This window comes from Aulonocara sp. 'chitande type north' Nkhata Bay, linkage group LG7 (assembly GCF_057382095.1).
Source record: "Aulonocara sp. 'chitande type north' Nkhata Bay isolate Kocher_YH1m ecotype deep benthic linkage group LG7, A_spYH_male_GT1.1, whole genome shotgun sequence".
Classification (NCBI taxonomy): Eukaryota; Metazoa; Chordata; class Actinopteri; order Cichliformes; family Cichlidae; genus Aulonocara; species Aulonocara sp. 'chitande type north' Nkhata Bay.
In genome coordinates this window covers 2,757,827-2,777,646 of record NC_141350.1, presented here as the reverse complement: position 1 = coordinate 2,777,646, position 19,820 = coordinate 2,757,827, and the positions used below count along the sequence as shown (strand labels likewise).

Genomic DNA, 19,820 nt, shown 5'->3' with positions numbered 1-19,820 from the left:
CCAAAACACTTTGGATTTGTTGATAAGGTGAGAGATGTCATTATGGAGGCAGATGAAACAATGGTCTTGTATGATGTTACATCTCTCTTCACTTGTGTTCCAGTCACTGTGCTATAAATAACTTGTTGCTCTAAAACAGTGGCTCCCAAACTTTTTTTGCTGGGCCCCCCTTTGTTTTACAAGAAAAATATTGCCCCCCCCCCCCCAGTGCGCGCACGCACACGGACACGCACAAACACATCCTCCAGCCACACACACCCATCTTTTGCTCCATTGCGGTTTATTTCACACCTCAAACATTTAGTAAACAATTAAACAAATACAAGTAATCTGCAATAAATTACAGGTAGTAAGAGATTAAACTGCTAACTCTCTTTTTGAAAACGCAGCTAGGTCCAAGGTTCAAGGTTCTTTATTTGTCACATGCATATACAAGTATAACATACAGTGAAATGTAGCCTGACACGCTCCTCGACATGTGCAAAAAATTTTTTTTTTTGGGGGGGGTAGAGGAAGAACATTATATATATATATATATAGTATATACACTGGGTGAATGTGCAGTAGTAGCAGCAAGCAGGTGAATTCTGTACATTAATATGAATAGACATCTGACTATTTTACAGGATAGACAATATAAACATATTTAAAATTAGAGGAATTTGAAATGTACATTGTGCCTTGGTTTAATGTCTGGAAGAGTCCTGTCTCAGTCAATTATAGATGATGTGAGAGGGCGGGTGTGTGTGTTTAGGGCCCGGATGGCTTGGGGATAGAAGTTCCTCTTGAGTCTCTCTGTCCTTGCCCGGAAGATGCGGAACCTTCTACCAGATTGCAGAAGTTGGAACAGTTTGTTGCCTGGATGGGACGGGTCCTTCAGCTACACGTAAACGACGTTTAGAATCACTGAAAATGGAGATCTTTTAAAACTCCTTTTTTGTGTTTACGTGTGGACGAGGAATACAGAGTTCATCAGGCAAGTCAAAGGTATGTGCCTTTTTTCACGTCACGCTGTGCGCACGTTATTGTTTACATGAGATGAATTGCAAATAGAGACAAAATACTGTTACTGTTAATCTGACTATCTTCAGGTTTTACACGCTTACATACACACAGTTACTCTCCCTCCATTAGAAAGGCAGAGGCGTCACGGTGTGATTATTGTACGTGTAGTTGTTTTTTTTTCCTGTGTAATAATATTCAACATTGCTATCAATACATTTTTCAAAAAATGTCTCTATGTGCAAAATGGGTTTAAAAACAAAAACAGCTGTGGGATCCTGTTTGTCCGTGATTTGAACCGAGGGAACAAATCATGGCAGGATCAGCCTGATGTTATTTGTATCTCACTGTAACTTTACTGTATAAAGAGCTAATATCTCCACCCCCTAGGGGGCGGGCCCCACACTTTGGGAAGCTCTGCTCTAAAATATGTGAAACATATGTCAGATGTATCCCTCATGATATCAAGTCATCTTGAGTCACAAACAACATTCCTGTAAGAAGGTACAAGCCGCAATCAGTTTTTGGTAGTGACTTTTATATAGCCTTTATTTACGCAGTTAAAAAAAAATCTCGTTGACATTAAAAATGTCTTTTTAAAGAATAATCTGGGCAAGAGGACAGCAGACATTGCAACAAATATAATAATAGTTCTGTAAACATATTTAAAGTGGACAAAAAGGACCGGATTGGTTATAATGTAAGTACAATAACATAGAGTTACAAAGGTACTTGAAAAACAGGTAATTTATATATTTTATATATAACCCATTTGTAAACCCTGATTACCGAAGTCCACCGAATACCAACATAAGTAAAGATATTACACATATAACAAACACACGGAAACATATGACATCAGTTTTTGGCAGGCGTCACTATAGGCAGAACTTTGTGCCATCAGAAACTGAACTTCTGTCCATAGGATCACTTTTTGGCACAACACCGGGTTAGTGCGTTTTATTTGTTGTACTGTCTCTTTAAGAGACCCGGAAATTATTTCCTGTGTGTGGTAACTGGTCGTGGGTTCCAGACAGCTTAACCTCCCCCCGGTAATGACATCCCATCCCGTGATTTTGGCTTTCCGGAGCAGTGTAAGGTGCTGGCGACACCGGGCTCTTCTCAGAGTGGCTCTGGAGGCCTCAGACGTCCGCTGCAGGCGCCGGTACTCTACACATAGTCGCGGCGGTGTCTCCGGTATGGAGGAGATACTATCGAGGGTCGTTGCACCTTTACCTTCCTACGAAACGAGGGACAAATCCCCGCCCCCACCCGAAACTAACAGCCTGGAGTTCATGTACTTCTACAAAAGTCTCGATAAGGAAGATAAACTTTGTTTCCTAACGAAGCTATCACAAGACTTCGGGGTGGACCACAAAAGTGTTTCGGAGCTCGCACTGAAGCTACTGGACACTCAATTACGGGACTTGGCGACCATTTTGCTAGCTGAAGACAGACTCCGGTACACCTTGACTCCCCGTTATAAACAGCTGTTCAGTCATATAAGCAGAGTCGAGGGGGGAGTGAAGTTTCTTGTGGATCTGCGAGCGGATGTGCTCGAAATAATCTCGTCCAAAGCTAGCGACAGCCCGCACATCAGGGTAATATTCGTTCACATTTCTACGGGTGCTCGCTTGACTCGAGCTCAAGAAATACCTTTCGCGTTTATGTGTTTGACATTGCCAATATAGAGACACTGCATGTGACATAACCTGACAGCATCCAACGGTAGCTACAGTATAGCCGCCTGCACACTGCAGCCTGTGCGCTGCCCCCCCGGTTCATATTTCATCACGGGTTCAGTGCACCTTTGCCCCAGTTAACTCCCCCTTACTAACCATGTGATTAACGAGTCCTTTTTGATTCCTTCTTAGTGTATGATTGTTTAACATATTGATTAGACGGGGGCTTGTTTGGGACAAAAACACTGTCAAGCTCAATTTCAGAGCTTTCTTCAGACTTCCTGCGTGTTCTGGATGGACAGCTCAGCTGATCAGAGCTGTCTTCCACTGTTGTTGGAAATCTCTCGTGTTTAAAAAAGACTTTCAAATGTTCAATTCTATAGCTGAATAAGAACTTCTCTGCCGTAGCTACAAAGGGAAAGAACTGAATATTAATCAGGCATGTAATGAATATTTTGAATGCATCCTTTGAAGACAGTTAAAACGGACTTTAAAGAAAAGGCGGCGGAAAGAAACCCTTAAAGATCCCATTACACCGATCCCATGTTCTTTGCCCACTTATAATGGTACATTTCTGGCAGCGCATTTAACCATAAAGGCAGTCTCACAGGCCTCATCATTCAGGCGTCAATATAATCACACCTTTCAGTTCACACTAGGGTGTAACAGTGCTTATGCACGCTGTAAGTGGTAACAGTGGAATATTTTTAAGTGGGTTTGTCAGCGTGTAGTTCGTGCACTTAGTTTGAGAGTACAGATATAAACACTGTAGAGGTATTCACATCTAAAGCCCCATATTTGATACTAATAGCAATAATAAAATTACCACAAGTGGTTTGATTCTGATATCTGTTCTGTCATTCAGTGTAATGTGCTAGAAAGTCTATCAACTGAACCTTAGTGCTATGTAAAGAAATAAAGCAGTTGTGATTTTTTTAACTTACATTTTTTAGAATATTTACATTGTCAGAGTAACATATTCTTCATGATTTTTCCACAGTTACAACATCGGCTTTATCTTTTTCTTATTGTCTGGTCAGGTGTGGAAAAAGTAAAGATGGAAATTCTGTGTGATGACATTTTTATTTCAAACTACAACAATAATCGTATTTAAACATAGAAAATATCAACTTGATCAAAGAGCTTACACATGCTGCTGAACTAAACATAACAGAAACATAAAAAATGATTTTGTTAGTTACAAGTACTGGTAATTGCATACATGCATTGTTTATGTGGCAGTTCCTGCAACTGCAGTATGTTTACAGGATGACTTTTCTGTTGGTTTCATGTCAGCCTCTGACTTGCGTTCCCTTATGCCTGCTGGATCTCAATGTTGGACCCAGACTGATTAGATGTGAAAGTGGAGTTATAAATAACCCACTGGTGTTATGTAAGCATGCTATCATGCTCAAACTGCGTAAACCATGGATTTCATTTACAGGATTCCAAAGACAGAATGTCACATAAGTTTGTGCTCATTTTAAACTTGATGCCAGCAGCAGATTCCAAAACGTTGGGTCAGGCATACGTCTTCAATGAAGAAAGATATTGTCTTGAAGTAAACCTGCATATATCATTCAGCAGTAATGGTATAGATGTAGACCAGTGCCTGCCTATACAATCAGATAAAATTTCAGACCGCAGGCATGCATTTAACTTTAGTCTGTGTTAAACAAGCTCAGGCACAGCGTTTTTCTTTCCTGAGTTTGAACTGGTTTTTGTAGTCAGCCATCACAATTAATTGATAGTTTGCAACCCTATTTTTATTTGTTATATTCAGGTTTTGTACCAAACATGATGAAATCTGCAAATTCTTTGCAATTTTATGTTGAGAAAGGTTATTCTAAAATAGCTGAATTGTTTGCCTGTGCAGTCATTCGCAAAGTGGTAAACCTCTCCACATTTTCACTTATGAAATCTCCGGGACGCCTTTTTAATCCAATCATGTTCCAACAGGTGCTTTTCTTCCTTTAAGATACAGCGTAGCAGTGCTCTCAACTCCAAGTCTTTGAAGGCGCACAAGGTGCTATTTTAAAGAAATCTAGATGGGAATGAAAGTACTGGCACTTTGTGAGTGTACTTCACTATATTTATTAAAGGGCTAAAAGACGGATGCCTTTCAGTAATAAGCCATCACGCTGAGGTACTTTCTTTCACTTCTACTTTTTCTTTATTAAGCATTGCACGTCTTTCCAGCCTTTATATAAGTTCCACTTTTTCTTTTATAAGTTTGGCTTGCTGGCATCAAGCTCAGAATGAGCAAATCTTTCTCAGTCTCAACATTTGATAAAACCTCATTAACATCTCTGTTTAGTTTTGTGTTAAAAACCCACATTTTTCTTTATGTAGCTCATGAAAATGATTTCCCCCCCGATGCTCCAACATACTACATAAAAAGGAAGCTGCTGATCTGTAAAATTCTTGTGCTGAAATATGTGAATCAAAATTAGAAAACCACAATCAAAAGCTATTATAGTTCAACTAAAATGTCTTTTTCTGGTATCATAAGCAGCTATTTTATGAAAGCCTACTTTAGTCATCTTCAGCTTCTACGTTTTGCTTTGGAAAGCACTGAAAGTGCATATGCCTTTGACCTTGCAATCATGTGTTTTCATGTGTTAAGTGCTACTGGCTGATATGTTTTTTAAAGACCCCGATTGCACCGTTCCTGCTCTAACGTGGTTCAGATGTGCTTAATCTCAATAACCCAGGACCACTGAGAGCCTGTGTAGCTTAAAAAGGTCTAAGTTGCCAACAGAGTACCGACTTCTTCTCAGCACTGTATCTGGTCTTGTTGGTGCCTCGTAATCTTTGCTTGTTGTTACCGCCTGCATTGATTGAGCTAAAAAATGAGAAAAGGTCACAGCCTACGTGAAGCTTTTTGTACCTGCGTTGAAGGTATGTGCATACCAAGGGAGACCTTGCAATCAGAATATGGTAATGACTGTAGAACTACAGTACAGCATACAAGGCTTGGGTACATTCACTTTTTAAATGTACCCAAGACCGAGTCGCTGTGTTTCTCTTTCATTTAGATTAGTTGGATTTGCATATTGATTTTTGATGTTCCCTCTCACCTTTTTGCTTCAGGCCCTTTCATTTGTGTTGCCCCAAACTGCAACTGGAAGATGTTAGGACCAGTCATGGGAACAACGGCGTTACAAGTAATGGCGTTACTTTTTGCAGTAACGAGTAATCTAACTAATTACTGTTCCTATCGTTACAACGCCGTTACCGTTACTAACGAGAAAATGCGGTCGTGTTACTATTTTTCAACAAGCAGACGGGTGAAGCTGTGTTCAGCTTACTGCATCTTATATCAGCTGCAGGAAGTAGCTGTAAGTAATCTGGGCGCTGCAGCTTTAAGCAGCTTCGCGCTCCCGCGGACGGTGATCACTTTCTGCCCGACGATCACTTTTTGGCACAACACCTGGAGCTCAGGGGGCAAAACAATTGCATGAGTGCTGCTGTTTGACTGAGGAAGAATAAAGTAGTCGTGGTAAGCCAATCACATGGCCACTTAAAGACAAGGCAACAAGGTGCCTCTCGAGACCTCTCTGCTTATGAGCAACAAATAAAAAAACAAAACAAAAAACAGCCCTTTGGTGTTGGTGGAAAAATGCACCATGTCGACCAATCAAGAAATGATATGGAAACATGACGTTTGGTTGTTTAGGAAGAGGCGGAAGTTTTAGGAGTGACAGTGAGAGAGAGAGAGAGCGAGTTTTGAGATGTGAGAGATTTGTGACGTTTAGCGTGTTTGGAGTGTGTAGTTAGTGTGTTGTCTTGTGTAGTTAGTGTGTAGTGTTGTGGATAGTTTTGTGTTGTGTGTCAGAACAATGAGGCGACTGCTGTCTCCAGGAAGAAACAGGAGTGACACACCTGCTGCTGTCAGACCTGCAGGTATCAGGCTGTGATGTTTCCTTTATAGTGGACAGAAATTATGTTTTTGGAGTGGCACAAACAATTTGTGGCATCTTATTGAAAAAGGAATAAAAGGTAAATGGCTGCAAATAACATTGTTATTTGCAAAACTTGTACATAGGTTGTACATAGATTTTAAAATTGACAATTTATATTTGCATTTAAAGTTATGAAATATGATTCATTAAACATGTTTGTGGTTGTTACAGTAAAAAATCCACCTTTTCTACTCGGATTTTATGTTTTTTGTCTGATTTTTAGATCAATACAGTCTGTCAAAATGAAAACATGACTGTAAATTCAGACACGTGAGGTTGTGCTGAAAACAATGATAAACAAGGCAAAGGAAATAGTTTTTAAAGGTGAAATGTGGAGGGAAAATCAAACGTAGTGAAAAATGGCCAATTATACCCTGGAGCCCAGGGGGTTAAACGTTTTTTTTAAAGTAACGTAATAGTTAATTTTCAAGTAATTAATGACTTTTTCAAAGTAACTTGCCCAACACTGGTTAGGACATGTCAAGGATATCGTGTTAGTTGGCTCCCTGGGGGTGCACGTGTCAGCGGGACTATTTTTTCCCCTTCAACGCACAAGCTTACAAATGGCACGCGCCCTGCTGGAGCAAAGGTACTGGCAGGCTCTGACTGACCTTTGAAACACTTGGACAGTCAGTGGTCATCTGGCCTTGTGCAGGCAGCTCATGCTGGCTCACTGTATAGTCACAAAATAACTCCAGCTCGAGGTAGAGAGGCTGCTTGTAGCAGAGGCTGTATCACCTTACAGCATCCGCGCTCGGCTGCATTGATACGGCTCCGGTGTCAAAAGTGTCGCTTCATTTTCTTTTTAATGGGTTGCAGGATTTTCTTTTTTACCCCTTCCCTTTCTTTCTGCCATCCCTCTCTCCCTCTCTCCTAACTCGAGGCCTTGAGTGATGCACTCTTCCATTTCTAAAGACTCCATCTTCTGCTGGGTCAATGGAATACACATCCCAGTTTGACCTCTCTTTTGTGTGGGTGAAAATTGGCCGCCCAAGCCAGCGGCTGCTATTCCCTCACGGCGTTGTTGATGTGCGTATCAGCTATCGTAGATTATTTCCCTTCTGGCAGCTTGTGAAGTCTGAGGAACACATATATACTATGAAATAAGTCGAAATTGAAGTTTTGCTAAAATTGTATTTCAGGGTTACTTTTGATTTGCTCTTTGCTCAACAGAATCTTCTAGTCTGAAACTTCTCAACCGTACAGCTGAATAATGCGGGGCATGATGCTTATATGTGGGGATGAATTTCAAATGCTGTTAGCTTTGGATTCGATCGCTGCTCGTGGAGAATTTCAGCCACTGGCTTTTACACCGTGACTGTAGTTGTGCTTGTTTGTATTAGCTTTTATTATGATTGACAAGCTGTCATTAAAGTAAGCCTGAAGAGAAGCCATCCTATGAAACAGCCAATATAAGCTCTATTTATGTGCCTGAGTGTGTGCACCTTGTGAGCTTGTTTGTGTGTTTGCAAGAGATTTGCTTTAAATGAAGTCTGACCTTTGTTGGAGGACAGGCCTGCTTTCAAATGGCAAGTTGCTTATTGAAGTGCCCCTTCTACGCTTATTGCAAGCTCGAACAAATCACTATTCATAATGTGAAAACATTCAAACTGTATACCGACGCCCAGGCACAGTGTCCAAGATGTGGCCATGAATTGTTCATCGCCACAGACAAACTTCAGCTGCTGCGCTGCTCTACTTTGTGAGTTTCTAATAAAACAGGTCACAGGGTTGTATTTATCCAGTTCTTAATAGGAATAGAAAAGACAGTATTTTATTTTCCACTTCCAGCTTTTCACTGCAACAGTGAAATGACATTTAGTTAGTGCTTGCATTACTCAATATTGTGGATGACCTTCTTTTTCTTGTACTATATTTACTTGACAGAGCAGCTGCTGAGCTGCTCTCTGAAACAGAAAGAATGTGGCGAATGTTTCAATTATCAGCTGGATGTGGCTGTTACAGCTAAACGCTCCCCTTTTTCTCCCACAGGACCTGAATGGTGCGCTGAAGAGCTTGCTGTCTGAGTGGTTCTCTGTAGGTCTGCTGCGACTCGAGAGAATCACCTGGCAGTCCCCCTGCGAGATCCTGCAGAAGATCAGCCAGTAAGGGCATCACTGCGACCCAGTGTTGTTCCTCATCTTTAACTGTAGAATCGCATCGCAGGCTGTTTTTTCTTCTTCCCTGAAGCACATTAGACAGCACAGTTTTAAAAATGACTGTTTACTTAACCCCTCCTCTGTAACCATAGGGACAGCGGGCTTGTCCACGTGTTTAAATGAACTTCATGAGCATTTAAACACGTGGACAGGGCTGCTGTAGCATGACAGAGGGAGGTAAAAACACACACATGCACCTGCTTGCACACACAAGTTTGAAGTACTTGTTGGGAGAAGGTGCTACAGCTGATTAATGTATTTAAAGCAGCCCAACTAGCTGTGCATTTCTCTCTTTTATCTTTACCTAAAGATTCAGCTACAGGTTTTGGAAATGATTAGTATTAGAATATAACTGTAGCTTTACTCCAGGCTCTAGGGGGAGTCATTTCACTTCCTATTCCCACTGTACAGAAATCAGGTGCACTTTAGAAGGCGGGTAAACAAGGTAGCAGGTGAGACAGTCCTCAAAATATTGCAGTGAAATTAGCTAAATGGTAAATGGCCTGTATTTATATAGCGCTTTACTAGTCCCTAAGGACCCCAAAGCGCTTTACATATCCAGTCATCCACCCATTCACACACATCCACACACTGGTGATGGCAGCTACATTGTAGCCACAGCCACACTGGGGCGCACTGACAGAGGCGAGGCTGCCGGACACTGGCGCCACCGGGCCCTCTGACCACCACCAGTAGGCAACAGGTGAAGTGTCTTGCCCAAGGACACAACGACCGAGACTGTCCAAGCCGGGGCTCGAACCAGCAACCTTCTGACTACAAGGCGAACTCCTAACTCTTGAGCCACGATCGCAACATAGTTTATATAGAATAGAATAGAATTCAACTTTATTGTCATTGCACATGCACAGGTACAGGGCAACGAAATGCAGTTTGCATCCATCCAGAAGTGCTTAGTGATATAGATATATTACAATATATATTAGCAATAATATAGATATGTGAGTATATTACAGAAATGGGTCTATTATGTTATAATGTACACGGTATGAGGTATGTTGTGAATATTCTATAACTATAAGTTATAGAATATAACTTATAGTTATATTCTATAACTTATAGTTATAGAATATAACTATAAGTTATATTCTATAACTTATAGTTATAGAATATAACTTATAGTTATATTCTATGTGGGCTGTAGTAAGTACAAGCTATGTACAGGATATGAACAGGATATAAATATGAAAAACTATACAGAATATGAAATAAATAACTTTACAGAATCTGAGATATACAGCTATACAGAAATGGGAACTATGCAAGTTGTAAACAGTTGTAGGGTTAAAAATTATCGAATGTACAGAATGATTATTTACACAGAGCTATACAGTAGTGCAGTTAAGATAAGTGAGATATAATTCCTACAGAGGCTATATAAAGTGCTAGTGGTTGTGAGTGGTGGTTCAGTCCATGTTATTATTGTGTTTGAGGGTACAGTTGTCCATTGTGGGTGTGTGTATGTTCAGTCCATGAGTTTAACGTGGGTCAGATGTCAGGAGGCAGAGTTCAGGAGTCTGACAGCTGTGGGGAAGAAGCTGTTCCGGTACCTGGTGGTCTTAGTCCGGAGGCTCCTGTAGCGCCTCCCAGAGGGCAGGAGGGTGAAGAGTCCATGTGATGGGTGACTGGGGTCTTTGATGATTTTCCCAGCCCTTTTCAGACACCGCTTCCTGTAGATGTCTTTTATGGCAGGAAGTGGTGCTCCGGTGATGCGCTGGGCAGTTTTCACAACCCTCTGCAACGCCTTCCGGTCCGAGGCAGAGCAGTTCCTGTACCAGACTGTTATACAGTTGGTCAGGATGCTCTCGATGGTGCAACGATGGAAGTTCGATATAATCAACGATATACTCTAATATAATATAAATAGGAGCCCTATTAAGCGCCCCATGTGAAGCTATTGCTATAAAGATCTTTCACAGCAGCCAGTTTGATGTAAAAGTTTGCAAACACAAATGTTAGTAATCACTTTAATTAAAACTTTGTAACGCCTGTATTTAGCTTTATATTAATTTGGCTATTTTATGTTAGAATAGCAGAAAAAGAAGGTCTTTTGCAAACCGTTGCAATTAAAAACGTAATATTTGAAATTGAGTAACACAACACTTTTATCTTTGAATGAAAAATGAGGAAAATGTCATTCAAAGCTAACTGGCTCGACGCAGCTAATCAGACCCACTTGTGGTGGTTCTTTGAGCCGCCCGAATGAGACGCCGCTTTTGTCGACCTCCGTCTGAGCTGAAGGATCCTGTGCTGCAAAAAGGACACTGAGTTTTTTTAAGCTGCTGTGATTATTTAAGCTGGAGGCGTGTAACTAATAACATTTCATATCGGTAACCAAGGACTTTGGAGCTAACCATGAGCCTGCCTTCTCCCAGGTATGAGGCAGTGCACCCTGTAAGAAACTGGACCGACCTGAAGCGCAGAGTGGGACCGTACCGACGCTGCTATGCCTTCACCCATGCTGCCATGCCGGGAGAGCCCTTGGTTGTACTCCACGTGGCTCTGACTGAAGACATCTCTGATAACATACAGGTTAGACTCAGTAGCCGGAGGCTGCTGTAACGGTTTGTGTCCCTTTATTAAAGCGTAGAAGACAGTTACACGTCTGGGATTTACTGTGTCGGTCCTCCTGTCACGTGACCAGTATGAAGAAACATCACGGCCAAGGCCTTGTAACTGCACATTCCTGTTTAAACAAAGCTTTATGCTCAGCAATCGCTTCTTTTTGTTTTTGTGCGAGCTAAAGGCGGTTTCCACAACACTGAAATCCAAGAATATTTCACAGTGTAAAATTGTGCAATGATTTCCACAGTTCTGCCCCAGCGGCTCTCAAATAGTTGTAGTGAAACTTGCCCTGACAGCAGCTCAGCAGCTAAGAACACTGAAAATGGGTTTACAGCTGCATGAGTAGTGCAGGATTTGTCTTCCTTACTCCAGCCTAAAGAAAAAATGATCTTCTCTCTTTCTTTTTTCTCAGAGTATTGTTCGTGAGTTTGCCACCCTGGACTCAGACGAAGACGTGAATAAGATCAATTCAGCTATCTTCTACTCGATCTCTTCAACACAAGCTGGCCTGCAAGGGGTGGAACTGGGCAATGTCCTCATCAAGAGGGTGGTGCGTGAATTGCAGGTAAGCGAATGTGGGCTGCAGGTGCTTATTAGGGGTGCAACGATACTCGTATCAATATTGAACCGTTCGATACAGTGCTTTCGGTTCGGTACGCATATGTATCGAACAATACAACATTTGTAATTTATTTTATCAACTTTCCTTCTGACATGCTGTCTGTGTTGAGCGCTCAGTGGATCTGCGCTCGACAGTGTAGCCTAGGCAGAGTAGTCGAACGCAGATTCACTGAGCGCAGCGCAAGCTAGCGAGACAGAAGCTAAGCTCTCCTTGCAACATGGACCTCCCCCACCCTCATTCAGATCTGGCCTTTGGAACTATTTTGGTTTTCATGTGACGTATGACCCTGAAGGTAAGCGAGTCATGGACTAAAGTAAAACAGTATGTCGGATGTGCCACGCAATGCTCAATTACATGGGTGGGAGCTAGTGTGTTAGCGCAGTTAGCTCGTTAACGTGTTGGCCGTCCAGCCCCACGCACGGGGTGATCCGCGGTAGCTCGTTAACGGAGATTTCCCGTGTTGTGGCGTTAACGTCATTTCAGATTAACGCTGACAGCACTAGTGGGAACACAACGAGTATGACTGCACATTTACTCCGACATCATCCTAGTGCAAAGACAAGTGGAAGCAGACAAAAACAACAAGCACGCATGCTACAAACTTTACCCGAGTCATTTAGACAGCCGTTAGCACAGGATTCTCCTTATGGGGACCTGATATCTTTAATATGCTGCTGAGAATATAGCCCAGAAGAAGCGTATAGTAGAGCTTTTATTTTGAAAAGAGACGTTTCTCTGTAATAAACTCTCTTCTCCATCAGATTAATTTTTTTATTACTTTGTTGTTTCAGCAACATTAAATTTAAAAACTGTACTTTTGAGTTAAAATATATATTTATAATTTTAATAAATGACAAATTAAAAAGGCATGAACATTTTTTTTGTATCGAAAAAAATATCAAACCGTGACACCAAAGTATCTAACCGAACCGTGAATTTTGTGTATCGTTGCACCCCTAGTGCTTATATACAACAAACAATCACATTTTCACATTTTTAGCCTGACAGAGTTTACCTTGGCTCAGTTGCAGCTACTAGAACTTGAATTGTCTTTGAGGATATGATCGAATTATTTGGAAATGCCTCAGTGTTCCCGTTGATGGGATGAGAGCAAAACATTTTTGGTTAATTCTGCTAATTAAATTGCCGGTACCTGTTTAAAATACCGATGACATTCCAGATAAGTGTCAATGAAAGAGATGCAGCAAGGTTAAGTAAACATGTGTTATCTAAATATAACCAGGATGTAGCGAGGCACATCAGTGACGCTTCTCAACCTTTCCATTACAGCTAGATAATAACGCCTTATCGTGAACGCACGCATGGCACAGAGCTCCTCCCTTTCTTCAGGTGTTGTCCAGCTGACCTACTTTCTTACATTTAGCATCCTTTTTTTTATTCTTAGTGCTGAATCATAAATCTCCCACTTGCAATAGCGCCTGAATGCATGTATACATAAAGAGAGAAGTACTCAGCTGACAGGCAGTACTAACATCTCATCCATCCCTCTCAATAAGCACAGAAGAGCTCTTTGTGTTGGACCACTCTAGCTCGCACTTGTTAAACGATTGGAACACTGAATGGAAGATCAAAAGCTTCTCTCATCAACAGCTGGGAAATAGCTTTTCATAGCGTATCCTCATAAAAAAAGAAAATCAGGTTTAAAGTGTTTTCATTTTATTTATCCATACAAAGTGACTGTTTTGATGTCTGCAAGTGGTTTGCTTATTGTCATTGTTATTAATGGAAGCATACGGTTGAGTGAGCAGCGCAGATATGGTTTTGTGTTTTCTGCGTCGGCAGTAAGGCTTTGGGTGTCGCACGTCACCGATGTTATATTGCATTGTTTTGTAGAAGCCTTAAAGATGCGGATTCTGCATTCGTGAAGGCGTGTAAGAGAAATGAGACTTTAATAAAGTAAAGAAACAAAAGAAACGAAAGAAACAGGAACTGGAACAAAATAAATAACGGTACATCACAGACTCTTTCACTTCCTCTGACTTGTGCTGTTATAGCTCTTCCAGCCTCCTAATGCAGATTTCTGTCTCCTTTCTATCTGCAAAGAGAAAGTAGCTTAACAGTTGTGAGACACCTGTCTCTGTCCTTTCATCTCCTCTTGACCACTTTTCCTGCTGCTATTAGTTATAAATGTCTACCTGGAAGTGCTGGTCTGACTATTTGCACGCATGCATACGAGCAGATATGCAGGCCTTCAGGTCAGGAGGTGGTTTTTTGGTCTTCACAGGGTTGTGCACACGAAAGTTGATTAGCAAAATGATACTGCTTATTGACCTTCTACTGTAAATACGGGAGCTGAGATGGTGGCTGTGTGGTCTGTGTGGGGGCTTTTTTGACTCAGCACCCACCCTGGCAGTCGGATACAGTCCCTCCTCCTGGAGGAAAAATCTAAACTTGACACGCTGAAGGATGTCCAGCCACTGTGGCAGAAGTGTAAGTGAAAGTGGTCTGAACGGGACTCACACTAAGCAATCTTAAAGATCTTGAGCTTTGGAATCGTTCCAGAGCAACGAAGCAACGTTGAAGAAGAGAGCTGGCAGTTTAAATGAGGAAATAACTGCTTGTATGTTTATAGCAGTGAACTACTATAGATGTATACATCTTTGCCTGCCTGTATACTCTATTAAACATACTGAACAATAACAGATCAAGCATTATTAGAAAGAACAGGTGGAAGTTAGCAGGTGGGTGTGAACTGTAACAGACAACAGATCAGACAGAGCGAAAAAAGTTCCAAATTATTTCTAAATCCATTTTCATGCAGACAGATAGGGGTTACAGTGACACTAGTTACAGTGTCACTGTAACTAGTTATCTCATAACTGTTCGATATAACGATATATATAAAAACGTCTATCGTTTGTTTCGTGGTGTCACAAAATAAACTGTTTATGGTAATATTTTTCATGGTTTTGATGGTGACTGTAGTGGCTATATTCATTTATTAAAGTTCTCTCTTTCTCTTATATTTAATAGAACCACACTGCGGACAGACAAGCGCCTGATTTTATGCGTTGTCGTTAGCAACAACGACGGTAACACCATCGCGTATCCGCTTGTTTATTTTCCACATAAACCTTTCACAATAAAGCTCAAGATCCTGTTGAGACTTTTCAAAATAAACTGAATCCCATGAACGAGTATGCAGAGTGTTTACGGATGAGAAGCAAAAAAAGGGCCTCAGGTGCTAAAAAATAAACCTTAGACTCAAACGTTAGAACAGGCTTTTCCCCCAGCAGGCCGTGTAATAAATACTCACAAAGAAAACGGCGGCTGTTACAACTTATGTCTAAAAATATATCGTTTCATCCATCCATCCTTCCGCTTATCCTTGTCAGGGTCGTGGGTGGCACAATTGGCTAATTATGCTATTTATCTTGCTGTTTAATAATGTATACAGCAAGAATTATAATTAACTAAGTAAAATTTAATATCAGTACATACATACTGCCCTCCTGAGCTAATTTAAGCTTTTAGCTCTAGCTGTCTTTAGCTTTAGGGATTTTATTTATCATCATGATAATATCAACTGCTTCATATACCAAATACTTTATAAACTAAGTCTCTACAAAATGTATTTAAAAGTGATTTAAAAGAAGGCACAGATTCAGCACTCCTTATCTCCTCAGGCAGGTCATGAAAAAGCTGAGTAGCCCTGGTGGCAAAAGCACGGTTGGATTTAAGCCGCTGCCTTAAAACAGCCAGAAAAGCTCTAACTGAGGAGTTGAAAGCTGCAGACGGGCTCTTATGGGGTTAATATTTCTGCCACGTAGCTCGGGGCCAGACCTAGATGTGTTTTAGAAGTGCAAAGCAAAATCTCAAAATGAATTCTGAAAACTTACGGAGGGCCGGCGGAGAGAAGCCCGAGTGAGGGTTTGTCAGGTCGTCTCCTAAAACTAGGAGGAGTCTTTACTCTGGTGTATTGAAATTTTTGCTTCATGGCAGAAAAGAGGGAGAAAAACCACAAACGTGTGTTTGCCTGTTCAGGGCAGAGCGTGAAAGCACTGGTTTCATCTGCACGTGATTCCTCGACCAGAGTCGGTGTTTCCAACATGCTATAAAAGGCTTTAACATAGAATGATATTTCAGGGAGGCAGAATGTATTCTTCTGTTTGGTTCAAGAAATCTTCTGGACAGTTTTCCATGAATGGGAATCGTACCCGTGACCCTGACGAGTGACTGCAGTGCTTTACTTCAAAGCCAGCTATGGCAGAGGTTTCTCAGCTTGGCTTCTTTAGCGTTTGTAAAGGTGAAGAGAGGAGCGGCGTAGCACAGAGGGAGCACTCTGATGACTGATAGATGACAGAGGGGAAAAGAAAAGGTCACCGTGGTGATTTAAGGTAAAGAGGACGCCCTGCTTGTCTTTGTAGATTGGACCCTGGCGCGTAGTTCTGGCACCGCTCCATCCTTTCTTCTATATTCTATCCTCCCAGTTTCTTTTTCCTCCTTTCTTACTGTTTCTGTCCTGATTCGGGTACCTTCCTGTTCTGTAAACACTGCCCACTCCTAACAGGCAGTAGTTAAAAGTAGAGGTTAGAATAAGGAAGTGCAAAGAAGTACAAAGGCAGCAGGACGCTGAGAGTGAGAAGGTTGGCTTTTAGTGTAAAAGGGGCCGAGGGGGTCGAGATCAAGGGAGGAATAGAAACAATGTTGCAGAACAAGGCACACAGACAGCGACGTGTCCCTCCAGGGTTTGTCTGACACTTTCATCGGCAGCCTTTCACTTCTCTGCCTGCCACATTTGCTCCGTCACTTATCAACCTAGACGCCGAAGCGCGAAGATGGGCCGGGGAGGGGAGGGGAGGGGGAGCGTTTTTGTGAAAGTAGAGAGGTAGTGGGGTGGAAGAGGACTTGTGAGATGGGTGAGTGGGTGGGTGACTGGTTCGTGTGTGGACAGACAAACATTTCTTTTGGTGGGTGTTTTGATGCTGAGGTGAGTGTTCATCACTCCTTTTTCCACTGCTGTAAAACTGGTGACCTTTACATTGTAGTAAAGATAAGATCTGTGCTGCCTCGTACGTGGTCTCTCTGTTTCCTCTTTGCATCCCCAGTTTGGATTTTCAAATGATCTTTTTTCTTCTTTCCGCCTGTTTGGAAAAGTTGAGGCTATTTTACGGCTTTTACTGCATTAATGCACATGATTGTACATACTGTAAAAACAGTGCTGCAGCCTGAAATGCACAGGCCTTTTTGAATGAATGAAATTCGACTGGATGTAAATAGGTCATGGGTATAACTCTGTGCCTCTCTTCTGCCTTCCAGAGCGAGTTCCCTGTCATGGCCCAGTTCTCCAGCCTGTCACCCATTCCAGGCTTCTCCGCTTGGCTTCAAGGCCTGCTCAGCCAGTGCAGGAAGGAGGGCCGTGCATTTGATCTGCTCTCTGAGGAAGAGTGGAAGGAGATACAACATGCCACCGATTCGACCCCGGGGACCCCGACCGTGGATTCCCTTCGCAAGCTCCTCAGCTCTAACGAGTGGATGCGTTCAGAGAGACTGTGCGGAGTCCTGGAGCCTGTTCTGATGCGTCTGTGCGCCTGGTACCTGTACGGGGAGAAGCGGCGCGGCTATGCTCTCAATCCAGTGGCTAACTTCCACCTGCAAAATGGCGCTACAATGTGGCGGCTCAACTGGCGTGCCGACACCAGCCCCAGGGGTGTGGCCAACTCCTGCGGCATCATGGTGAACTATCGTTACTTCCTGAACGAGACGTCTAAAAACAGCGCGCGTTACCTTCAGAATAAGGTCATCGCAGCGTCAGATCAGGTGCTCGGCTTCGTGTCCCAGTTTCAGAAAGCCAGCAAACTGTGATTAAGCGATGGGGACACGCCCACCCGTTCTGTTGTTCTGCTGTTTCGGTCGATTATATATTTGTGAGAATTTCATTTAAATCCGTCCTCGATACTTGGCGTGTTTAATAAATGTTCAAAGACCAGCAGCTCCAGAAGAACCGCTGAGCGGATGTTAGTCGATATTATGTTTTGAATTGAAATGAGAGCATTTCTCACGTGACGTAACTCTCGCCATCTGCTGTTTGCCTCATTAGATTTCTGGCCTGTTTGATATTGTGTAAGTGATTCCCAGGACAGACTGCAGCTAATGAAGCACGAGGCATCCATCACTGCTGTAACATGTTCTTGGATAAGACTCTGTGTAAAGTGCGAGCAACGAGGGAGCGCAGCTACTGGAATAAATGATGTTTGGATTCTTTCATTTGGCTGAACTGTCGTGTTGCAAATATGTCAAAGGATGGGGTAGAAATAGATTTTGTCTCTTATTCTTCTTGTGCTTGGGTTTATCTACACCTGCTGCTTATTCCCACTAAAGCTCAACACACAACGACATGAAATCACAGACTGGAAATATTATTTCACATTAAATAACACTAAAAAAAATTAGATTTGTTTTGCGCGTTTGTTACAACTGCTTATATTTTCCAGTTGACTGTGCTCGCTTTAACCCAGTGGGCTGGACCCTCCTGGTAGCTCCATTCAGGTGATTTTTGGGGATAATTTAGCCCACGCCTACACACACACACACACACAATTACATATGACCAGCGTCTCCGGAGAACCATCGCTGATGTTCTAAGTGCTCTGTACAGGTGCCAAGCAGGGCTCATATCAGCCCACACCCCATTGTTGTGAAATAATATATCACAGTAAGTTGACTGTGAAATTACATTTTATCTCTCCAAGGAGCCAAACTTTCTTTTCATTTTTTTCACACTCTTCCTCCTCCAGCCCCCACCCCACCCTATTCTCTCTTTGTGCCGCTCTGTGTCCTAGAAACTAATGGAGTGAGAAATAAAGTTAAAGTAAATGGCTAGATTGATGGTGTTCGGTTGTGGGGGGGGGGCTGGGGGGGATAAGGAAGCATAAAAAGGACAGTTGTTTAAGGGATGCCCTTGAGACACAGTGTCTCTGGAGGTATTTGTGGCAGTAGCAGACGCATACGTCTCTGTGTACAGATGTGCGTGGGGACCATCCCTCTGTCTCCCAATAGAGGAAATAGTGGTTGTTGCCACGGAAACAACAGCAACATACTCCACACCTGACACTGGAAGCTAAGGGGTTTTTTTGAGTCACCTTTGCCCAGGAGTGGCCAATGGCACTGTGCACGCAGCAGTCCAAGTCCACTAGCTTTTAATTACGAACTTTATAAATGATGTCTTACAGTAATGACTTTTTAAAAGTAGTCAGTCAGGTATTTCCCCTTGGAGTAAGAGGACAAATTGCTCATGTGGCGAGCAGCTACAGCTCTGAAACGCCGGGTTGCCTCTAAATGAAATGATACAAACCTCGTCAGTGGAGGATGTTTCGAGGACGAGTCGGTTCACGCTGCGAGTCTATCTGAAGGCTTCTAATTGTTTGAAGAGGAGACGAGACGGTGGGGTTAAAACAACAGCTAATAGATATCACAGTAAAGCCCTAAAAGCGTATTACTTGCATTAAGATAATTATTTTTGTTTGACACATTTTCTGACAGCGTATGTTTAATTATTACAACTGTAAGTGTGGACTAATCTGCATGCATGCTTTACCCCAACAGATCCTGGGAGAGAACTGCATCAAAATGAATGAAAACTCTGGTTTCAGATTGTTGATATTAGAGTTTTACACAAAGGATTCTGGGTAGACTTTCTTTTAAGGTTAACGGGTTGTGCTTGCACTGGGATTATGAGGCTTTCACCATACTTTTCAACCACTCAAAGCGCATTTACCCATTCCCACAGACGTCTTTTGGTGTCTTTACGTGCAGGCTGGAGGATCCCAGGATCAAACGAGTGACC

General features: G+C 42.2%; 1 protein-coding gene across 1 annotated transcript; it reads left to right on the top strand.

Moving 5' to 3' along the window:
* The first annotated feature begins 2,000 nt into the window (after window positions 1-2,000).
* Window positions 2,001-18,437, top strand: mlycd (malonyl-CoA decarboxylase). The gene is made up of 5 exons (XM_086297940.1): window positions 2,001-2,603; window positions 8,642-8,754; window positions 11,202-11,358; window positions 11,804-11,956; window positions 17,294-18,437. Exons 1-5 carry the CDS (start codon window positions 2,058-2,060, stop codon window positions 17,837-17,839), a joined length of 1,515 nt encoding a protein of 504 aa, XP_086154066.1. The 5' UTR covers window positions 2,001-2,057; the 3' UTR covers window positions 17,840-18,437.
* Window positions 18,438-19,820: the final 1,383 nt, after the last annotated feature.

Excerpts from the sequence above, each read along its gene's own strand:
- mlycd (XM_086297940.1), top strand. The coding sequence starts at position 2,058 with ATGACATCCCATCCCGTGATTTTGGCTTTCCGGAGCAGTGTAAGGTGC. Across the intron at positions 11,359-11,803 it reads ACATCTCTGATAACATACAG|AGTATTGTTCGTGAGTTTGC; the intron begins GTTAGACTCAGT and ends CTTTTTTCTCAG. Across the intron at positions 11,957-17,293 it reads GGGTGGTGCGTGAATTGCAG|AGCGAGTTCCCTGTCATGGC; the intron begins GTAAGCGAATGT and ends TCTGCCTTCCAG.